This window comes from Thermomyces lanuginosus, assembly GCF_041956635.1.
Source record: "Thermomyces lanuginosus strain ATCC 200065 unplaced genomic scaffold VTN49scaffold_22, whole genome shotgun sequence".
Lineage (NCBI taxonomy): Eukaryota > Fungi > Ascomycota > Eurotiomycetes > Eurotiales > Trichocomaceae > Thermomyces > Thermomyces lanuginosus.
In genome coordinates this window covers 243,787-267,156 of record NW_027192356.1, presented here as the reverse complement: position 1 = coordinate 267,156, position 23,370 = coordinate 243,787, and the positions used below count along the sequence as shown (strand labels likewise).

General features: G+C 50.4%; 6 protein-coding genes across 6 annotated transcripts; 3 read left to right on the top strand and 3 right to left on the bottom strand.

Annotated features, from left to right (window-relative positions):
* Positions 1-366: 366 nt before the first annotated feature.
* On the bottom strand, positions 367-1,870 carry VTN49DRAFT_1019 (uncharacterized protein; the record flags this gene model as incomplete). Its single annotated transcript, XM_069408588.1, has 10 exons — positions 367-400; positions 462-628; positions 686-935; positions 986-1,126; positions 1,182-1,219; positions 1,283-1,305; positions 1,364-1,525; positions 1,579-1,664; positions 1,721-1,752; positions 1,808-1,870. The coding sequence occupies 10 exons, from the start codon at positions 1,868-1,870 to the stop codon at positions 367-369; spliced, it is 996 nt and encodes a 331-aa protein (XP_069270059.1).
* A 620-nt stretch (positions 1,871-2,490) lies between these two features.
* Positions 2,491-6,198, bottom strand: VTN49DRAFT_1018 (uncharacterized protein; the record flags this gene model as incomplete). Its single annotated transcript, XM_069408587.1, has 3 exons — positions 2,491-5,916; positions 5,973-6,043; positions 6,138-6,198. 3 exons carry the CDS (start codon positions 6,196-6,198, stop codon positions 2,491-2,493), a joined length of 3,558 nt encoding a protein of 1,185 aa, XP_069270058.1.
* A 2,538-nt stretch (positions 6,199-8,736) lies between these two features.
* VTN49DRAFT_1017 (uncharacterized protein) lies at positions 8,737-9,450 on the bottom strand (the record flags this gene model as incomplete). The annotated part of the gene is made up of 2 exons (XM_069408586.1): positions 8,737-9,262; positions 9,428-9,450. The coding sequence occupies 2 exons, from the start codon at positions 9,448-9,450 to the stop codon at positions 8,737-8,739; spliced, it is 549 nt and encodes a 182-aa protein (XP_069270057.1).
* Positions 9,451-9,876: 426 nt separating this feature from the next.
* Positions 9,877-14,700, top strand: VTN49DRAFT_1016 (uncharacterized protein; the record flags this gene model as incomplete). The annotated part of the gene is made up of 5 exons (XM_069408585.1): positions 9,877-10,282; positions 10,335-10,458; positions 10,508-10,816; positions 10,867-11,627; positions 11,678-14,700. The coding sequence occupies 5 exons, from the start codon at positions 9,877-9,879 to the stop codon at positions 14,698-14,700; spliced, it is 4,623 nt and encodes a 1,540-aa protein (XP_069270056.1).
* An 808-nt stretch (positions 14,701-15,508) lies between these two features.
* Positions 15,509-16,645, top strand: VTN49DRAFT_1015 (uncharacterized protein; the record flags this gene model as incomplete). The annotated part of the gene is made up of 1 exon (XM_069408584.1): positions 15,509-16,645. One exon carries the CDS (start codon positions 15,509-15,511, stop codon positions 16,643-16,645), a length of 1,137 nt encoding a protein of 378 aa, XP_069270055.1.
* Positions 16,646-17,895: 1,250 nt separating this feature from the next.
* VTN49DRAFT_1014 (uncharacterized protein) lies at positions 17,896-23,316 on the top strand (the record flags this gene model as incomplete). Its single annotated transcript, XM_069408583.1, has 11 exons — positions 17,896-17,932; positions 17,985-18,123; positions 18,179-18,463; positions 18,514-19,008; positions 20,656-20,877; positions 20,946-21,213; positions 21,271-22,214; positions 22,279-22,583; positions 22,642-22,978; positions 23,033-23,151; positions 23,222-23,316. The coding sequence occupies 11 exons, from the start codon at positions 17,896-17,898 to the stop codon at positions 23,314-23,316; spliced, it is 3,246 nt and encodes a 1,081-aa protein (XP_069270054.1).
* Between the last annotated feature and the right edge of the window lie 54 nt (positions 23,317-23,370).

The following is a 23,370-nucleotide window of genomic DNA, read 5'->3' as shown; positions in this document are numbered from 1 at the left end:
CGGATCGATACTCCCTGCTTCCCCGGCGGCCCGTCCCGGATCCTTAGTTGGCAGTTATGCCCTAAAAAGAATACAACGGAAGGGTCTGAATTCTGAACGCCGCAGGAAGAACCGAACACAGCGGCGAAAGGTTAGGCCAATGCTGGTGATCTTCTGCAGGTAAATGACATCCTACAACTACGAGTTGGGAAATCCAAGTGTTCCTCTATGGACTTTGCTATGCAGCACCGGCACACATTGTATATTCCATGGCTATATGAACATACGTACAGTAGTCAACAGGAATGCTTCACACTAACTGAAGTATGTAAACTTGGGAAATAATAAACTCAGAATATCCAATTGCCCATTTCAGGTTGCGCCTTGTCAATTCTCGGGACGCTGGCCGTAGACGACATAGCTGTGGGCATCATTCGTGGTCAATACCTTGTAGAGTTGCTTAAACGAACAGAAATACTTACAAGTTGAACATCGAGTGAATGTCGCGCTTACGCCCGTCAGCTCGGGCCTCGCTAGCAAGAAGCAAGACTTCCTCCTTGGTCCAATTCTTGAACCGTGTCAAAGCAGCCAGGGCACCGCCCTCGAGGCCAGCTTCGACCCCGGCCTGGGCCCAGACACCGAGTTTCTTCTGTACGACGGGATCAGTATTATCATCTATAACCATTTGAATGTGAGGGAAACTAACAAAATGAGGATCCTTTGGCCAGACACCACAGGGAATAACAAACTTTTCCGCGTGGATGTTCACGAACCCAGCCTCCTTGAACCACTCTTCTAGCTTGACACCGGGACGGGCGTCATAGCCAGCCTCCTCGAACGCGCCGTAGACATTGTCGAAGTACCGTTGCAGCGCGGTGCCATCCAGACTGCCATCTTCCGAGTAAGGATAGCCGTTCCAGTCCTGGAACTCCACCCAGCCGCCGGGCTTGGTTGATCTGTTTTCCATTAGAGAAAGAACCATGAAGGCACTGAGGGAAAGTTATACCGATAACACTGCTTGATAAGCTTTCCAAAGTCCCTGATGGAGATGGCCAGGGATCGCGCATGAATAAAGTCAAATGAATTACGTTCGTATGCCCATTCCGATTCGATATCGTCGACCAGAAACTTGACGTTGGGAGGAACCCTGTCAAAGCCTGTCAGACGAGCGATCTGAATACCATTTCGTATGTCAGACTAACAGAGTCGGCTGGATTGGACTCAAGTCACAACCAATAACCTGGAAACCGATCCGATATCAGCATTCTGCCCATATGTAAACGCTCCCGACAGTTTTCCTCACCTCTGCCTGGGGATGTTCGTCCGCTACAATAGTCAGTATTCTTATCAAATGCTGGCCAAACACAACATAATTCAAGCTTACCAAAATCAATGGCCCAGATACCCGTTCCCGTCGCAAGATCAATCACCCGCTGGGGGTTCTTGATTGGTGCCAGGTAGAGTTTTCGGTTCAACACCTGTAAACAAAGCTCGTGTACCATATCCAGGCGGTCGTTCTCCTTTTCATCGTTGGGAAGCAAGTACGCTAGGAAGTCGCGATCAGTATACGACTTTGAATGGGACGAAGTGAGCTCGTACACCCATCGCGGTATTTATGGTAACGACGGCCGTTCTCATGCCGGTATTCGAGGACTGATGAGGTCAACGACGCGCTGTATGACGACCTGAGAATATGGTGAGCATTTTTGGGTACGGAGAGCCATTGCATCACAGAACATACAGCTCATCGCCATAGGACGAATCGTTCTCATACTGTGCGTCTCTTGTAAGTTACCCATCAGATGTGCCATCATGGGGGATGCCGTACCGAGGTGTCGACTTCAACGTTAGCCGGGGTTTGGTTGGTGGTTGTTGTTGTCTGTTCCGTCATGATGGAATAAATTCTCCGTTGAATAGTTGTTCAACAACCCTAAAAATTATATAGAGCTCGCGATTGTATACACGATCGTTTCGAACGAACGGCCAACAAGGTGTTTCGAAACTGCTCCTCTGGCACGGCCTCTTTACCCCGGCCTGGTGTTATATATTCCTAGGTGGACATGGTTAACAAGGGTCAAGATGTTAGTTTTCTCCGATGGCGTTGCTACACCCTTGCCAAAGGTAGCAGAGGCGGCCGCATCCTAGGGCTTATGGTGACAACTGACAAGGGTCTCTCATGAGACTCAGCGACCTAGTTTCTGTTGAGAGGAAGGGTAGGCTCCGAAATCCGGCGGCGTGAGAGAATAACAAATGCTGTTCTCGTTCATCAAGCTCTTTCTCTAATACGAACAGGGCTAGGGGTCTTGCAGTGCTGTTTGCACTGAGCATCTCCGAGGAACAGCAAGAGCCTGAGCACAATTCTAATATTTTGTGTTTGGGTACGCATTCGGAATACAGCAGGGAATTCTTGAAAGGACGTGCTTTTGAATAAATACATCATGATATTTGAACAAATGCCCATGTCTATATCCATGTCCACAACGCCATAACCAGAGGAAACATGATGTATATCTACTTCCGCTTTTTGCCTCCACCGCCCTCTGCCTCTGTGTTCTTCCGCTTCTTGCCCTCGCGTCGCCAAAATTCCTCCTTCTCCCGCTTCTCGCGCGCCGCCTTCTTCTCCAAGCTCTCCGCGACTTTGGCCCGATAGGCCTGGCGCCGCTCCTCCTGTTTCGCGGCGCGCTTGGCCTGCTTCTCTTTGGCCAGTGTAGTAAGCTTCTGCATCATATCACGCGCCTTTTTCTCCTCGCCACCAAGAACCACCGCCCGCTTTTGCAGGTACGACTGCTTCTGCCGCGGCCGCATCTGCGTGATCTGCGACTTGAACGGCAGCTCCTTAGCCAGCTGTCGCGGCACCCGCAGTGGGTTGAAGTGCCGTTCTGGCCTTTCGATAGGGCGGTACTGCGAATCCTTGTTCTGCGGCACGGGGATGCCCAGGTCCCGTCGTACCTCTCCGGTCAACCGCATACCCTTCCACCCGCCTTCGTCCTTCAGTGACTCGTCCATGTCGAGTAGGTTCGTCACTGGGTTGTAAAAGCGGTGCGGTTTGATCGGGTACCATGCCCGCAAGAACACAATGTCGCTCATCAGGATCTTGTCCTCGAATGTCGCTCGGAAGTAGCCCTCCGGCTTGCTCAGCGCCCGCTTGATCTGGCCTCGGATGCCCGACACCGTCCGGATCGCGGCCCCTTCAAACTTGGCCACCTCCAGCGACGAGTTGAACATGTCCCGGATGAACGCCGTCTTGCGGAAGATCTTGTAGGGAAAGCCTGTGAGCTTCAACTTCTTGACAATCTCCGTGGACTCGTCCACGTTCAGCACCACGCCCGTAGCCGCAATGCGGAAGCCCGGGTTCTTGTTTGAAAACGACTGCACGCAGCAGAAGCCCGTGTTGGGCGCCACCAACGGGCCGTAGAATGTCCCGAAACAGTGCATGTGCTCCGGCGTGTACTTGAGCATGCGGTTCCGGACCCGATTGTCCCAGATGCTGTAGATTGGCAGCGTCTGGAAACGGCGCCAGCCCAGCGAGAAGATGAGCGGGTCGTTGCTCTTGAGGATCTTCTTGTGCCATCGGTGCCGCTTGATGCGCACCTGCACGTAGCCGAACCGCTCCTCCGTCGGCGCGAGCCCTCCGATGATCACCGGGTACCGTGGGTTGAACTTGATCGAGAACTCACACGGCACTTTCTCTAGCACGATGCGGGCATATGTGCCCGCCCGGAAACCCTCGGCCCGTGCTCTCGTCGCAGGATCCATGCTGTCAAATTCGGCCCGGTTGATCTCGAGCTGCTTCTGCAGCTGGGCCTTTTGCGCGTCGTACCACTCGTCTTCGCCAAACTGATGCTCGACGTTGGCCGCCGCACGGTCACCTTCTCGGGCATTTGCCAACCCTTCGCGATCTTCCTCTTCGAACCGAAGTCGGAGCTCCTCCTTTTTTCTTGCGTTTCGCTCCCGTTCGGCCTCGAGATCCTCCGATTCACTCTTGTCTCCTTCATCATCGTCTGACTGCTCATCCTTGCCCTTGACAACTTTGCCCGTCTCGAGGTCTTCGAATGCACCATCTCCCTCGTCGTCGGAGTCGCCGTCGAGATCATCGCCCTCTTCCCCGTCTTCATCGTTGCCCGATAGTCGTGCGGTTGCGAAGCGGTGACGCAATGCCTCAATGGCATCCGGGTCCGACCACTTTCGTTCCAGTTCATCATAGTCAAACTCCGGAATGGCTCTGTAATCGGCTTCTTCCTCCTTCTCCGCGTTGGTCTTCTTGAAGAATTCTTCCTCCTCATCCTCGGCTTCATCCTCGGCGTCTTTGTTTTCTTCACCCCGCCATCGCGCTACGACCTCAGCGGGTGGAATGGATTCATCGTACAGCATCCGCGCAAAATCGGCCACACGGAATGCGGGCCGCTTTCCATGGAGTGCTTTTGCGCGCTCGACCATGTTTTCCTTCCACCGTAGAGCGCCGTCGTCCATATCCTCATCCTCATCATCAAATTCTCCTCCTTCTTCATCTTCGTCCCCCAGATCGGATTCATCATCGAACTCTTGATTCTCCACTGGTGAGAGAGAACCTAGGTCGGAATCGCTATCAGCGTACACAATGTCTCCGTTCTCTTTCTGAAAGCCGCCATTATGCCTTTCGCGGAAGCTCTCCGCAAAATCACCGGGCGGCTGCATTTCTTCAGCCTCTTCATCATCCGCTGATTCGTCTCCGCTTTCCAACTGTTCGTTGTCATCTTCGTCGTCTTCACACCCACTCTCGAACCCTTCGTCTTCGTCCGAGGCTACCTGTTCACCCTCTTGCTCATCCACGAAACGGACTTTCCGCCGCTCTTTTCGACCGGTATCTCCTTCGTCTTCCGCGTTTTGGATCGTCTCGCCACCGCGAAATAGTTGGACGCCGTCATCTGTTTCTCCCAGCAGCTTCCTCTCTCCTTGGAGACCCATGACTAGTTGTTCACCAAGCCCTCTTTCCCCATCGCCCTCATTATTATCTCGACTGAATGTCGATGACTTCACGTCAATGTAGACAGCATCTTTATCAATCAAGACACCACCCACATCTGACATCGGGGCGAACAGGATCTTTTGTTTCTCGCCCAATCTTCGCTTAGTGCTTTTTCCAGTGGCTTTCTCCATTTGCTTGGTCATATATGGTGTTGGGCAAGGGTCAGGCAAGGCTTCTACAGACGACACGTTGAGATCCCCTACACCAGGTATATGGACGCGTGCACCCTGCGCGGGAAAGTTCGTGCCTCGGAGATATCCGTAGAGCGCTATGGTGCGATCGCACTTTGGATTCGCTTCTATTTCCGTCGGCGGGGTGATGTCAACGAAGCGGTCCGCAAGACAGTACGGATGCGAATTGCGCCAGACGAGAGGCCGAGGATTCTTCATAACGGACAGGAACCGAGAAAGATTATGGATTTCACGGTCCGGATAGCGGCCGTTGATGACGCCAGACAGGTAAAACAGCTTAGCACCCTGGTAGAGCTCGCTCCAAAACCGATGCTTGAGCCGTTTCTTCGCCGTGCGCAACGTGCTTTGCTTCTTGAACAGATCTAGGTGCGTAAGAATCCCAAACACATTTCCTGGCATACCCGTCGCCGCGAGGATGTTCAGAAACTCCATGGTCTCCATTTCAAATCCGTAGTTCCCGTCAATCATGAGTAGGATGATGTCCGCAATCTTCGCGACGTCAATCATGCTAGCGAGAGAGTCCGACGGACATTCGAGAAACGTAAGACGCCGTCGCTTAGACGTGACAACGGTCAGCGGGCCCGTCGGCGAACTCAATGTCTGTTTCGAGTACCGGCGGATCAACGATTTGATAAGAGTTGTCTTGCCGACGCCGGGGGGCCCCACGACAGCGACGACGAGCGGAGGAGCCTCCTCCGGAAGGCGATCCACGAGGGGGACATGGAGCCGTTTTTCTTTGATCTATAGGCGGATAGGAGTCAGTACTTTTAGACTTGTGAACAGGCGTGAAGACATACATCATGCGATCTTGCTGCTTGTCTTCGGCTCTTGTCAGGTCGCGAGACAGCGAAGGCTTTCGGATTGGCGCCTGAAGAATTACAGCTATCAGTACAAATTCAATTTGACGTTATGGACGATTCCGTTCGCAAGATGCTCTTTTTTCAAGCGCGAATTGGACGTACCTTCGTATCTCTTCTTCTCTTTCGACTTGCGATGGGCCTTGTTCGTCTGGGTCTCCTCCATGGTTTCAATTTGTTTTCGACCGCGAGAACCGATCACCCTTTACCCAGCAGAGAAGCAAGACCTTCAACACACCGCCGTCGATACTTTTTATCGAATTATTGAAGCTTATCCAGAATATTTCTGTCTCGGTTCGGAATAACATAACACCGGTGAATACGCTAACCAAAATTGGACGGCAAATTTGAAAACAGCAATTTGCAATTGATTTCAATCGAGCTTTTTAAAGATAAGTTAGTATTTTTGAACGACACGCGATTGGTTGATTTTTGAAGTTTGCCCACGTTCCTCCCCGGGCTGTTACACCCGCTGTTCCTGTTCCACCATGAAGTCCTCTGCGCCATCTCAAGTTCCAACAGCTACTGAACAACATGCCATGACAGCAATTGTGACTCTGTTGAATGACGTACGGTTTGGAAAGGTACTGTCCTAGCTGGATATCGGCCGACCGTTGGTACTTGTCAGAATATTGGCGGGTTGATTATCAGATGGGAGGAGAGGTGGCAGTTACTTTTATGCCCAGATGATTCACCTCTGGCAATCAGAATTCGAGTTCTCAATGCTGCTTCATTTGATTGCTGTTTGATACCAGACTCTCTGGAAGATACTGGAAGTTAACTGACAGTGGTCTCCGTGCCGCATTTGCTGGTACATAGTATATACGAACAATGTCGGCTAACAACAATCAGTAGTCAAAGGTGCCTTTTATTGAATTTACGGAGAAGTTGCTTTGTTTCATTGAAAAACGGAGTATTCGACAATACATTGTCCCGTCTTGAGTCATGATCTTAGAGCTGGGCGGAGTCTTCGAGCTAAGATTCTAATCTCTAACTCTTTTTCTTGACGTGCATATCATATATCAGAAATTCTCTCCGCTGTTATCATTACTCGGAAAAGCCGATACCTAGTCCTACCTACTCAATGGCTTTGTTAGGTTCTGGTTTGGTTTCTTTCACATGGGAACCGCTCGGAATCATGTTCTTTCAGTGCTACGCCATCAAATCAATATCAAAAGTAACAGTGCCTTGCTCATTTGAGTTGAAAAGGAAAACTCGAACTAATTTGCATCAATCCTTTGAATTTGAATTGACTCTTCCGCAAGTGTCCGGAAATCTTACTCAGTTCTCTCCCGAATGCAGACTATAAATACCATGACTTGCCTCCTAGAGCAGCGAGCATATCGCACGGTAAATATTCGATCGATCCTTTTGTCAAGATACTTGTTCATCTAAAACAGAAATATCACAATCCAAATGGATCCAATTCGTGGAGGCCTAAGACCTAACGTTCCTCGTCAAAGAATGACCGCCGGCCCCGGCTATACGGCTGAAATCCATGGGTTGCCGACCTGCGACCGGGGAGAGCTTGGCTGTTATAACATAACATTCGACGTGTTTTTCAACCGTGTGCACAAGGAGAAGCCTCTGGCAGAAGCGCTGGGATATGCAAGTCACAAATTAACAGCGAAGATGGAGGGGTCATCAGAGGTTATAATACCATCGATAATAAACCCTCGTGTTAAGGTTAATCAAGCGATTTTAAATACGAATTCCGGTAGCTTCTGGGCCAGCGTATCAATGACCGTTCAAGTCGGGGATGGGAACGTGGATGGTCCATATATCCTCTCGGGAGAAGTCTCATTTCTTCTCGTGGGCATTAAGGAGCATCTGCCTGTTGAGATTAACCTCCCATTGATCTAATCCGAAGGATCTGGTAGAAGGATTTAACTAGAAAGGAATGGATGTCGCATGTGGTGGATTCAAACTAATCGACTGCAGGAATTAGCATATGCTATGGCTTCTAATTTTTCCTGGATTGTTTTTCATTGATACCACATACTTGTGGATTAATGAGTTCATTTTATATTCAGGAAACTCCCGTTTTCAAATATAATGGCAGCAAAAAAACTCTTCTGCAAGTAATCGGAGGTACAGAACCCGAGCTGAACCGTCATCGTGAGAGAAAAGTCTGCTGACAGGTTGAAACGAATGCAACATTAGGGCTAACAGCTTCCTTAGTTCTCACCCAGGCTACTATGAACTATGTCCTTATTAGGAAGTGATCTGCAAAATGGAGTAATTTAGACTGGGCTAGCGTAGGCATTGGGTGGGATTCAGTAAAGGTAGCCGGGCAGCTGGTGGGAATGCCATAGACCCTTGACCAGTGTCATCGTTTGTGCTGTGAACCTCATTTTGGTGGTTGGGTTCTACGAGGTTTATTTGCCAAGTCGAAGTAACAAGCAGATGACTGTCAGTTTGAAGAATATGGATAAGAATGAGACCCGAAAATTTTTTTTATATCTCCCTCTTCGGCGTAACGCGACCAGGTTGTTTCCAAATCTCCTTCAACGAAGAACTAGTTCATCATGCCCCTTGGAAACACTCTGTCATCAATCAGAGTCTCTCTGCTCGATTCAAGCCCAGAATGATTGAGATTTTGCAGAGTCAAGCGGTGCAGAAACGGGTATATTTAATTATTGATGTTGTCTAATTTTACACTAATAATACATACAAGCCTCATAAGAGGCCTTTTCTCTCAGATCTACACTTCACCGGAACCTTCCGGCTGCTTCACCGCTCCCGGTAAAGAATATTTCTTCCATGATTTCTTGGTCGCTTCCCTCGCTTCTGTCAACCGTCTGATGGTTTCCTCCCGGCCCAAAATGGCCATGGTCTCCGGAATACCTGGTCCGGACGCACCACCCGACAGCGCCCATCTCAGATAGTGATATATTTCCTTGGTTAGTGCCTTCTTCTCCTCTTTGCTCTTATTCTCCGTCGTGGCGTTCAAGTAATCCGTGATATTGGCACGGTGTGCGTCAACAGTCCAATGAGATTCCGGTACGAGCGTGAGCGCGGCGGACAATGTATGAAGAGCAGCGAGGGGTTCATCGGTGGAAGTAGAGACGGTTGTCGCAGTCGGTGTGTATGGGGGTCGTTCGATGTCGGTTGTGAAGAAGGTTTTGTTGCGAGTCAAAAACTCGTCGGGTGTGGTGTAGGACTTTGCGTCAGCTCGGAGGAGGTCGGCGACCAGCGACGACAGAGAACGGCCATGGAGGAGTTTACTCCTGTTATTTCAGGTCAGTTGTGGATCATGAATGCGAATGAGCAAGCAATAGCAGTGAAAAAAAACAAGTAGCTGTCCCAAAGGGGAAAGTATACTACTTCCCCGCCAACCGGCATAAAAACTTATTTCAACGTTGCTGTTTCTTGTATCCCTCTAACCAGGACACAGACTAATTGTTGTAATCTTCATCGTCCTCTATCTCACGTTTTTACTGTTTCAACCTCCCCGGTCTGGATTGGAAACACCTATTCTCTACACCTGTGCTGGCAATCCATATTCCTATGTCCAGCTCACAGAGAATTGAGTGCGATTCCAAGGCTGCCCGATTCTTCTGAATGCAGCTACAGTGGCTGGTCAAATTGGTGTCTGGCACCGGATTTCGAGCGTCTGGCATAGAGACGTCTTTTCTCCGGTAAATATCAACCCGACTGTCAAGGTGAGTTGAACCCATATTCCGTCGTTTCACCTCCCCTTTTTGTGCGAATCTGTTACCCCGCGGTTGTCTCGTCGTCCCCCTACATTGTTTACTGTTTACATAGTGATGAAAATGAGGCATGGCGCCATGGCATGATATACTGATTCATGAATAGTCTCATCAGGAGCACAGCCGCGAACATGGCGGATTTCTCCTGGCCTCGAGTGCCTACACCAACCTCGCAATCCTTCGTCGCAGAGACGCCGTCAGTGGCACCCGAATCGCCATTCCAACAATGGCCATCGGACTTCATCCCCTGTGCATCGACGGCGTCGATGTTTCTCTTTGCACAGGGTTCTGTCATTCTGTGCTTGCACCATGACACCTTAGCTGTCGCAATTCGATTCACACTACATCAGGAAAAGGTGGTGTTCATTGCGGTTGACAATGTTAGCGAACGAGGGTCCGGACGTTTGGTTGTCAGTTACGATGCATCTCAGACGGCAATTGTGTGGGATCTGTTTACGGGAGCAGAAATCTCACGATTCGCGTCGTTTGAGCCCTTCCGTGTCGCAGCATGGATGCGCAACGGCAATGTAGTGTTCGGTAAGATCCTCAAGTTGGTGTCCAGAGAAAACACCCGCTAACTTTCACTCAGGAAATGGCAAGGGCGAAGTGATTTACTATGAACCCTCCACATCCGAGCATGGCTCAACTCGTACTATCTTTGACCCCATCACATCGTTAGCGCCAGCCCAAGACTGTCAAACCTATGCCATTGGGTGGGTTTTTACTTCTCAACTAAAATGAATTGTCGCTGATCAACCCCAGATATCAAAATGGCTCGATACTCATTGCGAGATTACAACCATCCTTTATCGTTCTTCATACTCTGACTACATCTAAAGGCCCATCCCCAATCGTTAGTCTGGCATGGCATGCCTCGTCCTCAAAACAGAAATCAGATATGCTAGCGACTCAAACGGGGGATGGTGATTTGCGTGTTTGGAGCATTGCAAGGCCACCAGAGAGTGAATCTCCACGGGCTATCCGTATCCTTAAGCGAGCAGAGACACATCTCCGTGGTCCGAAGTGGATCGCGTGGTCCAAAAACGGGAAAATTGTGCAGTACGCAGAAAGGTGAGCTTGGGTCCGAATTAATTTTCTCTGTCATGACTGATGCAGCGTAGGGAAACATGGCTGTGGGATGTTCGTACAAGGCATGTTACCTATGTGACAGTTCCCACCATTGAGGATGTCCTGGGAATCGCCAACCATGGGCCTACCGCGACCCTATTCACCTTGGGTCCGAACTACACGGTCCAGCAGTATGACCTGGAGAATCCAGCTATGGTGGCAAATGTGCAGCACCTACCCAGTAATCCGGGAGTGACCGACAGTTCGCAAGTACGATCAGCATCTCCATCATACTTGGCCCAGCAGAGCGGATTCCAGGACGTCCGGACACATGATTTCCCCTATAATGACGGTGCAGGAAAGCAGCGCCTCGATACCTCAAGCCCCGTCTCCGTCCGAAGCCGAACTGATTCCCTGAGTTCACGCGCGTCTTCTGGACGTGGTCGTCAGCCGTGGCCTCTCGGTAAATCCAATTACAGTGTGACTACATTCTCAATCACTTCTCCGATTAATCGTTCGACACAGCGCCCTGGAACGTCTGTATCAAACCGCTCATATACTTCAACGTCATCAGTGCGCTCGCGTGGAGGCTCGAGGCTGAAGAATGAAGTTACTCTGAGCCCTACTGACGAGAAACCCCTTGAGGATCTGTTTCCCTATATCCGGGCGCGTATCAATCAAGTTCCTTTCAACTTCACTCAACACAGGCCGAGGCTCAATTCAGAGAACTTGACTGCTGATGACCTTCGACGTCAGATGCTGGAGATCGTGTTCGGCTGGCAAGGGGATATCGAGGACTTGCTCCGCGATGAATGTGAGTTTACGATTCCGTTTTCATTACCTACGTTGCTGATTACAGGACAGTAAACCGGCATCCCGCTGGCTCTCAAAATGCTATCTTGCTGTCTCGTTGGTTGGGCGAGCACAAACCTGAACAGCTGCTGGCAATGCTTGGGTCCGGAACGGCAAATAAATCCGCCTGGATGTTTTTGGCGCTCAGTCAAATGGGAGGTCAGGAACAGGCGAATAAGATTGGGCAGACCTTTGTTCAGCGGCTCCTCGAGAGTGGCGACATCCATGCATCTGCTACAATTCTTCTTGCCCTTGGAGATCGGAACGACGCAATCGAAGTATACGTGTCCCGAAACTATTACATGGAAGCCATCCTTATGACGTGCCTCCTGATGCCGCAAGACTGGCAACGGCAATCATATCTTGTTCGTCAGTGGGGTGAATACGTTGTGTCCAACTCTCAGCAGCAGTTGGCGATCCGATGCTTCATGTGCACAGGCGTCGAGCCGTCCATCCCTTGGATGTCTCCAACAGCTCTTGTTCCTCCCGCTGCACCGTTTGACAAGTCGCAAGTTACATCCCCTGCTCCTGAAGTCCCACAAAAACAAGCTGAAGATCCGAAGCCTGATCCTCCCGTCCAAAGAATGACGGTGAAGAATTCTGCACTCAAACTGATCACGTCATTTGGACCTAGCACAACGAATCCGTCATTCAGGTTCCCAGGTCTGAAGTCAGATGACGGCACGCCGACCAATGCCCCCGGCGTGACGCCGATTGCGGACTCGGCGGCCGACTTTGCCATGTCACCTGGTGCAATGGCATGGCATCGGCCTGACAGTACGCGGAGTCACGGCAGTACGCTGTCAGCAAAAACTGTGGGCTCCGCCGGTTACGCTCGTCGCCGTTTGCCCTCGATTGGCGAGACGCCAGTGGATGTCCAGCCACCGAGTCTCTCCATTCCAAAGCCTCTTCCGACTCCTGATGACTCAGAGAAAGGAAAGACTACTGAGGAGCACAAGCAAGATGACGGTGATGCTGATGGCAACCAAATCGAGGCGCCATTGGTTCTGCTCACTTCAGACCGTTACGAACCTGGAAAAATAGGCAGAACAGGCTCTTCTCCACAGACGGCTGTACGAACGAAACCAGACGAGAACAACAGTGGTCTCCCTTCTCCGTCGCAGAATATATTTGAGCATTTGAAATCGTCGGGAAGAACACGAAATGGCTCCAGAGATCGAAAACCAAAAGGTTTGCAAATCCGCTGGCCACCACCGTCAGATACGACTGGATCGGATACCAGTGCATATCGCTCTTGCACTGAGCAGACTGATGGTGCTGCTGAAACAAGCTACCCTTCATCAGCTTACCAGAGTCTGAAGTCCGGGAGCCCAAGTATAACTGGCCGCAGCACGGATTACATCAATAGCCTTGAAGAAGCGAAGTACTATGCCAAACATTACCGTCGCGTCGTCGAAAAACAGAGGTCCAGACATGGCTCAATAGAATCTCGTGGTCGAAGCGCACATCGTTACATCCAGCCTGCGAAGAGATCTCCGTCCTCACCGGTCCCTATGTCCCCGGAGGAGCTCGCTCGCTACAATGCCAGTACGGAGGGCAATGGTAAATCTTCGGGAACAGCCAGTCGTCGCAGCCGTAGCCGTGCAAAGTCTCGAGCTCGATCAACGTCATCGCGAGGAGTCGACAGAAAGCACAAGGTTTCCAGCAGAGGTACAAGTCGCGCAGGGCGAGGCAAGGACCGGGACCATTCAGGAAACCGGTCTCCCATATCGCCAATCGCAACGTCTTCTTCTAAAGAAGAGCTACGAGGGTTTGAAGAAAGCCTTCGTTTTGTGACGATGGACCGTGAACGGAGGTCGCGGCAAAGGAGCTCAAGTCGGCGTAGGGATCGCGGGACCAGCACCCATCACGATGCCACACATCGTGAGCCGACACCAGATCAAAGGCGGCCACGAGCTAGATCCAGCAGCCGACAGGCGCGAGAAGGCCAACTTCCACAACCAGCACCGGTAGCCGACTCTTCCGAAGAACAACAGAAGGCGACTATAGCTGACAATTCGCTAAGTCCTGCTGAACGATTGAAGCGAGAAATAGCAGCCGCTGAGCTGGAAGCTCGTCGGCTCTCTCTTGCGCGCCGTCCTTCAGCGCCAAACATCCCGCTCCCTGGCAGTCTTCAAAGTTATTCAAATAACGCCAGCTCTGGCGCTTCTCAGCCGAGCCCACAGTCCGAGGGATCATTTGGCCAACAACTCGCTAAGAATAGCACTGGTGCACGATATGAGTCGATGAACAGTTCTGACTCCAGCTCAGGACGCGGCCGTTCGTCAGTCCGGGCTGGACTTCCGGCGACTCCACGAGCGATGCGACCTGTGAAAAATCCCGACGGCTACATTGATGACAATGCTCCTCCTGAGCTAGACCCACAATATACACTTCCTAGCACAACCTACCAAGCAGACGCTGGTCGCATCCCTCGGTCTATGTCTGTTCCGGCGGTTGACTATCAACCAGGAGTTCCTAATGACCTTCCCCATCATCCAATGTACATACCGACCCTTCCGCGCAGCCGGTCCACAAGTCGAACGAGACTTCCGCATGGTCATCGACGAGATGGTTCACGGGAACTGAATTTTGGAATTCATGGTTCTCCACCCGGAGTCTCGGTCAGTGTGGAATTGGATAATTCTCCAGACTCCAGAACCACGGCTCCTCCAATTTTGCCAGAACTCCAGCATCTGACGGCGCCACCACCGCCGCCTCCCGTCTCACAAGCAGAAGCAAAACGGGATGAGCCTTTGTCTGACAATGCGCGTTTTGGAAATGAGATGCGACGCCCCGTAACAGCAGACCAAGAATCACGCCCAGCGCGGGAGTTCCGCTGGTATTCGGTCGACCATAGAAGGGAAAGGAGTTTGAACGAGACGATCTCGACCAAACTTAGAAACTTCACCGAGCGCATGCGCAGCTCCAGTCGGGGTCCTCGCGTTCAATCTCCGTCACGGGAGGGTTTGGATAGACCGTCCCCTTACGAGAGTATCCAGTTTCCCATGAATATGAACACCGGAAATGCATGAGCTGCAACGCGAATGTGATTACTGTCATCATGATGTGCTCTTTCTGGGTACCCGCCGGAGGCAGAACATCAGTTTTTCTTTTCGACCGGCCACGTTGCCGAAGCTTCTTACCATTCTCATTTTTTTTTCTTCTGCGATCTTTTTATTTTCTTTTTTCCTCACCTTCTTTCTATACAATTTTTCTTCTGTCAGCTACAATATCTGTACAGTATATTTTATTTTAATTGGTGGCATTTTGTACATACCATGATGGCCATACTTACGATTCTCTTTGATGTCTTTTTCAACTTCAATAAAGACTTACTTCATTGCCGTGTGTCCGTGGAAGAAACAATTTAAGTTGCTTTTGCAACAAACTATTCTGCCCATTTAAATTAGACAGCCTTGAACGAAAACCCTAGCGATAACTTTTAGCTGTCATGAGAGAACGATCAAAGAAGCGGCCATGACCACTTGCAGTTTACGGTATGTAGGGCAATGGTAACACGTGATCTAAAGTAGCTCGTATGTCATGTGATCCGATCCATATTCAGCTAGCTTTTGCCGAGCTTTCGGCACTGCATTTCGTCATACTTGGTTGCTCCTGATTCGAATTTGATGATCGCATTGTTTCTGTCTGTAACTCTCTCTGCCTTCCATGTCGTTGGTCGCTATTCATAAAGCGCTCCCAATTGCGTGAACAAGTGGGATTGATTTGTTTCATTGTATGGTGGCCTACTTGTTCCAGTACTAACCTCAAGGCACAGTAGTTGATTGCAGTTGGAACACGTTCCTAGATCTTGCGCAAACACTTGATTATTTCGCCGAAATGAACTCCGACGGCGACAGCATACCGCAGGATGGCTTTGAACAGGGCCTCGATAATATTCCTCACGGCAAGGGCCGAGTCTTTAAGACTCCAATGGGCAACTTCCTCCGGCTAGATCCTGACGCGATTCGTCGACCGAACGCACTGTTGATGTACACAGTTGGCGGAGGGGAACTAGGCTGGGAACGATTGCTCCTGAAAAGAATCCCGCAGACGGTGGCCATGTACAATCAACTTGTTAATCGCGACCCGACACAGCAGGAATGTAACGATCTGTTGGAGCTGCAGGCACATTCAACATTGCTGACGAGGATGGGCTATCCGTTGGGACTTGCTGCAACCGCTGCAAATGTATATCAAGTTGAGAGGAAAACCAACAACCTGCCATCAGGCTTGGCCTTTTTGCGAGCTTTCTATCAGCGCGTCGCAGCGCAACCGGCGTCGATGTTGTGGAATACTGGCGTTCGTATGCTAGTTTGGGTTTCCTTCTCAGCACTCGCTTGCCATGCTTATGCAAGTTTCCGTGCGACGAATATCATAAGGAACGATGCACGGTTTGAAGCTCTCGTCAAGGGTGCGAATGTCCTTGCCACGGAGCGCATGAAGAAGTTGGAGGCCATGCGGGAGAGACGGAAGGGGAGGATCCAGGACGCCACCGAGAGTACAGCTTCAGATCAGTCTCAGGCCATTTCTTCGGCAGATGTGTCGCCTGTTGACACGCCATTTGGGGAGAGCAAGCCGTTCTCCGACAGTGGCTCGCGACAGTCCTTCCCAACGTGGGGGAGAGCTCCCGCTCAAACTGGGCAGACGAGTCAGAGTAGTGGCGACTTCTTTGACGATGCCAGCCCCACTGCGCCTGAATTTCAAATAGCCGACGCTACTGAAAGGGCGCAAACAGAGAATGCATGGGAACGGATTAGAAGAGGAAACATTCCTGGTGCAGGATCTCCTCAAACAGGAGTCCGCAACAACCCGCTTGAGACGCCATCATCATACCCTTACAATGATTCGGAAGACGAGAGGCGACGACGGGATCGAGAACAAGCACAAAAGGAATTCGATCAAATGCTTGAAGCTGAGCGGCGGCTAGCGGCCGCAGGCGATTCGACAAACGATACCGGCAGAAGATGGGGTTAGCAGAAGCGAAATACTTGAATGATCGATTTGATCGAGCTGTCTTCAACACAATCTCTACTGTGATGTAATAATATGTAACACCTACTCGCTCTTGTTAGATATCTACATATCAAATTCCTGAATCACATGGACTCTCATCGCCACAGCTCTGACCGGACGGCGTTCTGCTCCTTACGTGCCTTCCGTTCTCGAATCAACTCAGTAGACAGTTGGTCAGTTGGAGTTGTCGGCGGCATGACCTGCTAGAACCCTGTGAAGCACGCAACAACAGCAGAATATTGTAATTATCGTAATTACACGTACGTTACTGACGCATTTACTAGAACCCACCAGTTGTAAAGGAAGGTTGCTACCCCGTACACAGAATTGACAACATATGTTCTTCGTAGCTACTAGGTAATTCGAGAGGCCATTCAACGCAATTGATAAGAATATTATTTTTGAGCCTTCCCTAAAAATTCCAATAACTTGGTTCAATTCGAAAATTCTGGCATTCTTCGAAGTTGGAGGCTTTCCTGGTACATAGGTAAATCGAGCGATAAGTTAGTACTGTACTCCGTACATTACGTGGCCGTATTGTATTATTGGTAAGGAAACAGTATGGACGCTTCCCTACTCCGTTTTCGACATCGCGTCTGTCTGTCGCGCACGACCAGTTGACGAACAACGAGCGGGTCGGCTCGGTCCGAAGCGAACCACACCAGTCCAAGAACCAGATCATGAGGTCACTTCCTTATCACGACGGACAGAAGAACAATCCTCTCTGTAAACTCTTCATTCAACCCTGCTTCAAATGACTCTGTTTTCCGCTGTCATCCGCGGAGCGGGGTTAGGCCCTTGGGCGCTATCGAGACGACACAGCCAACAAGGCTAGTAACGTTCACTAAATAGTTCAGCCACTCAGAACAACTAAATCTACTCATAAGGCTGCGTAAGTCCTGTAACAGCTGGGAGCTATTTGGACTCTTAGCAAACTGGTAATTGAAGGAGCTCTCCCTGTGCCACTTCAAGTGCGGAGTTATCGTGATCGTACAGCTTTCTCCGTCTCGAAGTTCAGCCCGACCCTGCGGCTGAGGATCTGTGGAGATCGATCCCAACACACACTAACCGGACTAGCTTTGAGGGGATGCTAGAATAGTCGCGCTCTGGTAGTTTGGAAAAGCATTTGGCTCGTCTCACGCGGTTTCTACGCGTTCCAACCTTCCCCTAACTCCCTGCCGCGGTGAAAAGTGTTAGTCCAGACGACAACAATGACTTCGCAAAAACCGTTGAGAATCCTCTCGCTTGGTATGATGCTTTCAATAGAGCTTATCGTGCGATTTTCGTTGACAAACTGAAGATGGCGGGGGGATCCGAGGTATCTCGAGTCTTCTCATTCTCGAAAATATCATGGAAAAAATACGCGTGGCCAAAGGGCTCGATCATGTTCCGCGACCATATGAGTACTTTGACTTCATCGGTGGCACAAGCACTGGAGGGTGATGGCATCCGTCTGATCTAGGTTGAGAGTATACTTAACTGATAGAACCACAGAATTATTGCCATAATGCTTGGGAGACTGCGAATGACCGTTGATGAGTGTATACGGGCATATCGAAATGTTGCCCAGAAGGCGTTCACTCCGAAACGGAGCTCGATTATTCCTCTGTCACCCTCCGGTGCCTACTCTGCTAAAGCCCTTGAAGACGCAATCAAACAGACAGTTCGAGAATATTGCGTGGAACCAGAATGCGTAGCCCGCCGGGAAAAAGGCGAGTCAACTGTGGATACATGCCCACATAGCGACTTGATCTTCCGGGACGCAACGTGCACAAAGACGTACGTCATCGAGGCCAGAAGGAACAACACTTTTGCTCATGCGATTATAGGGCCGTATTAGCAATTACAAAAGATAATGTCGAGACCCTGCCGACTCTCTTCAAGACGTATGATACGTCTACTTCCTTTAAAGATTGCAAAATCTGGGAGGTCGCAAGGGCAACATCGGCGGCGACCACCTTCTTCAAACCCATCAAAGTCGGCCGCGATGAAATCGAGTTTATCGATGCTGCTTTTGGATTCAATAATCCATGTGAGATCCTCATCGAAGAGGCCCAACGGCAGTTTCCCGAGCATAAGCAGTTGCGAATTCTCAGTATCGGCACGGGCCTTGGTAACGTTGTGACGATCAGTTCTCGAGTTTCCATCTTGAAAGCGTTGAAAGCAATGGCAACGTCTTCGAAGAAAGTAGCAGATAGGCTGGATTCTCGGTTTGGTGAAGATGGCCAATATTACAGATTCAATGTCGAGCGCGGGTTGGAAGACGTCACTCTTTCGGATTGGGAAAAGGCCAGCAACATTTCTGCGCACACGCATAACTACCTGTCCGAACGAGAGAGAGCTGTCAACAAATTTGTTAGCAGCGTTGTTGCTGATGACAATTGAGGGATCTCGGTGTTGATGAATTTCCTTCTGCTGCCGGGCTGTGGATTTGGGACACTAGATGCTGCTTTCAGGTCAGTACTCATCCGCTACTTTGATTTCGTGATCTAGTATTAAATAGCCATGACCATAGGGAAAATCATTGGCCAATATTGTCAGATCATGAGGTCTTGGAAATTCCTTCAGGATGTTGAAGGTGCAGATTCAAAATCACAGCCTTTTACGCACGACGTCAATCGCCTAATTAACAATTCGAGAATATAAGGAAGAGTGCCTTGATCACTGTCTACCCAATTGACCGAAAATCGATCGTGGATAGAGCATCTGACTAGCAGCTAGCCGCAATACTGAAGTACCTGATGGTCATATTGAAAATAAAACCTGAAGCAGTACTAATCTTCTACATACTTAGCTGTCTAGTGCTCACCGCATGAAGTGGCCCTATTCCAGTTTGGGAGCCTTTGCCGGCCAGCAATTTGGAGCCACGAACAAAATCAGGAGTCGGCTAGATAACCTGTAATCCGGTCGGTCGGGAGGTGCCGACTTCCAGCGTCCAGTAGAAGCTGTAGAACAAATTAAGCATGGCTCGAACAATCTCATTGGACGATGATATATAGCAGTGCCATCACTGGCATTGGAAAACACTATAAAAGTCCAGCATATCCATCTGGCATCTGATAAGGAAATCTTCCCTCTTTCGCCGCTCACAAGATCGTCTGGATTTTCTGGAAGAAACCGGAATCTCTTGCCTTTGCGAACTGGCAATTTATATTAATGCTTACTATAGATAAGTACTCCTTCAAATGAAATTATTTTGTCTGAACCGGCCATGCAATTGACGCCATAGCGAAGGATTTGTGGCAAGCAGTGTACCAAGTTCCAACTTTCTGTCCAGCAAAGAGGACTGTTGTAGACGGACAAGGAGGACAAAGCCATTGAGCCTATCATATGGATGGGAAAGGGGATTATGACACCTTAGTTTAGACAAGCTCCCCCGAGACCCGCAGAAATTGCTTGATTGTTCAAATGGCGTCATCTTGCCCCAGCAGAAAGTCATGCTTTTACCCAAGTTGGTACGTTAGGGCTTTCAATCTCCGCCCTCCTGGCAAGCTACCGGTTAAAGTCCTGAACAGCGTGGAGAAAGGGACACTACGTATATACACGTTCCGTACTTTGTCGCTCCGGCCACCCTGGTACACGTGCGTTTGCTCTCGATAAGGTTATTTGTCGTGCTGCTTCGGCATCTGCCGTCGGCGGCAATGCTCCAACTACAATCTATATGCGCCACCGAATGATAGGAATCGATTAACATGTAGTAGTGTCTGGTTATTATGGTTACATCTACCAGATCAAGCAGTTGTTGGTTACTGATGGCGTGTTGATAGACGCCGGAGATACCCTTGCCCCAGCTCAGAAGTGAATGAACAGCTCGGCCGACATGGCTGGGGGCGATAACAGCTTTGTTCTAGCCCGAGCACGCCACCATCGAGGGCGGGTTTATGTATCTTGCTTTTTTCCATGCTGTGACCTTTCGCCTTTCGTGCCGGGCTTCTGCGAAGTCGAGACATTTCATCTTCCTCTTCTCCCAGAGTACTCCTCGACATGGGCTCGTCAACGACAGAAACGGAGAAGCGTCCCATTGGGGACGCAAAGGACCCAGAAGTGAACGTGGGATCGTCCGAGGATTACTCTGAAGTCCCGTTGAGCAAGGGAATTGCTCCTTCGGAGGACGATGAGGTCGTGGATCCTCGCCTGAAGGACTACGAGATCCCGCTCGTAGCCAAGTGCGTCGGTCTGCAGAATGATCCTACGTAAGAGCCTCAATTCACTTCCCCTTTCAAAGCGAAGCTTCCGAAATTGCCGTCGCTGACCATCATAGGGAGCCCATTCTGACGTTCCGCTTCTGGGTTCTTTCCACCTTTTGGATTGTGATCGGATGTGGTGTCTCGTCCTTCTACTATTTCAAACCATACGCCCTGAGTTTGACCAGCTATGCCGTCCAGTTGTTGTCTTGGGGCATGGGTGACCTGATGGCCCGGTACTTGCCCAAGAAGGAGTTCAACTGGTTTGGCTGGAGATGGTCGCTCAACCCTGGCCCGTGGAATGCGAAAGAGCATGCGCTCATTATCGTGGCCTACTGGGGTAGTGTGAGTATCCTTACTTGGCCATATGCATCGCGTTGATGCTGATCTTCATCTCCATAGTGCTACACTGCTTACGGACTGGGACCTTTGTCAGCAATGGAACTCTACTACAAGCGAAAAATCAATGCCGGATGGGGTATTGTCTTCCTGATTACGACACAGATGATCGGCTACGGTTTTGCGGGCTTCTATCGTGACATCTTGGTTCGTCCGCCGAAGATGTACTACCCCGGAGTCCTCCCCAATGTCGCCCTCTTCAACGCCATGCACAAGAACCCGGCTGCTACGAAGAAAGCACTCCGTTTCTTCGGCTTTGTTGCCTTGGGTGCGTTTATCTACGAATGGTTCCCTAGTCTGATCTTCCCCCTGCTTGCGTCTCTTCCGCTGGTCTGCTACTTCGGCCATGGTAACTGGAAGGCCTTCATCCTGGGCTCCGGTACCTACGGATTTGGTATCCTTAACTTCTCTCTCGACTGGAACTATATCTCCTTCTTGAGTCCGCTCTACACTCCATTGTGGTCGAACCTCCATCAGATTGCAGGCGCTATTTTCACAGCTTGGGTCCTTTATCCGATTCTCTACTTCACCAACACGATGAACGCTCAAACATTCGCCCCAATGTCTTCGGGAACCTGGGCAGAAGACGGATCTGCGTACAACATCACCCGGGTTGTGACGGCTGACAGTCGCCTCAACGAAACCGCGATGGCCGAATACTCGCAGCCGCGCTGGTCTCCTTCCTATGCCTTCTATTTCTTCTGGGGATTCGCTGGCACCAGTGCCGCCCTTGTTTACGCCATCCTCTGGTACGGAAAGACGACGGCCAAGACGCTTTACAACACCTTTGTCCATCGCCGTGATCTCGAGGACTACAATGACCCTTACTTGAAAATCATGTCCTTTGATCCACGTGTGCCGCACTGGTGGTACCTGATTTTGCTTGTTGTCTGCCTGGCGCTGTCTTTTGCTCAATGCTATCAGGGCGAGATGACGTTGTCATGGTGGTAAGTATCCCGAGCCTGTTACTTTCTCCGGCTGCCGGGATTGTGCGTCTAATCTGGATTCCAGGGGTTTGGTGGTTACCGCTGCTCTGTCATTCCTGTTTACCTGGCCCAATGGTATCCTTTGGGGCGTTGCCAATCTTCAAATCGGAATGACCTTCATCTGTGAAGTCGTCGCTGGTGGTTTGTTCCACGGGCAGCCGGCCGCCGTGCTCACGTCCATTGTCTACGGTCGTCAGATCCTGGAGCAGAATCTGAACCTCATCTCCGACTACAAGTTTGGGTTCTACATGAAAATCCCCGAGCGTGAGATGTTCTGGGGCCAGTGCTGGGGTACCCTCATTGGACCATTTGTCAACTTCGGCATGATGAGTATGTTAACAATGCCCTCTGAACTCGAGAAACTTGTATTGCTAATGCATGCAAACAGGATTCATCATTGACCATGAGCGAGCGGCCCTGGTTGGCGAGATCCATTCCAACGCATGGAATGCCCTGAAGACCAGGAACTTCTACTCTACCTCCGTGATTTGGGGTGTCTTGGGACCCAAAGTTCTCTTCAGCAAGGACTCACCTTACTCCTGGATCCCTTACGGCTTCCTGGTCGGTGCTGCCGTAGTCTTCCTCGTCTGGCTCGTGCAGAAGTGGAAGCCTCAGTGGGATCTGGAGACCTACTTCAATCCTACCGTCTTCTTTGCCGGCGCGATTCTCTTCCCCGTGTACACCACCACGAACCTGATGACTTCTGCCATTGTGGCAATCATCTTGTAAGTGCGTCCACTTTGCTACCTCGAATGCCAAGCTAATTGGGGAAATAACAGTATGGGCTACATCTACCGCTACCACCCCGTCTTCTTCCGCAAGTATAACTACCTGATCGGCGTTGGCATGGATTGCGGCACACAATTGATGGCAACCATCATGGTGTTTGGCATCAACTGTACGTACAAAATAACTCCCTCTGATCTCAGGCGTGAACCGAAGAATCTCGAACTGACAATGGACTGCAGTGCCCAACGCGCTCTTTCCTTCGTGGTGGGGGAACTCTGACACTCCAGACAGATGCTTCCCTCCGGCAGACTTGCCCCCGAATGCTTTGAACTAAACGAATTCATGTCCAGACACGGATGAATAGACGAGTAGAGCTAGCAGTAGAGAA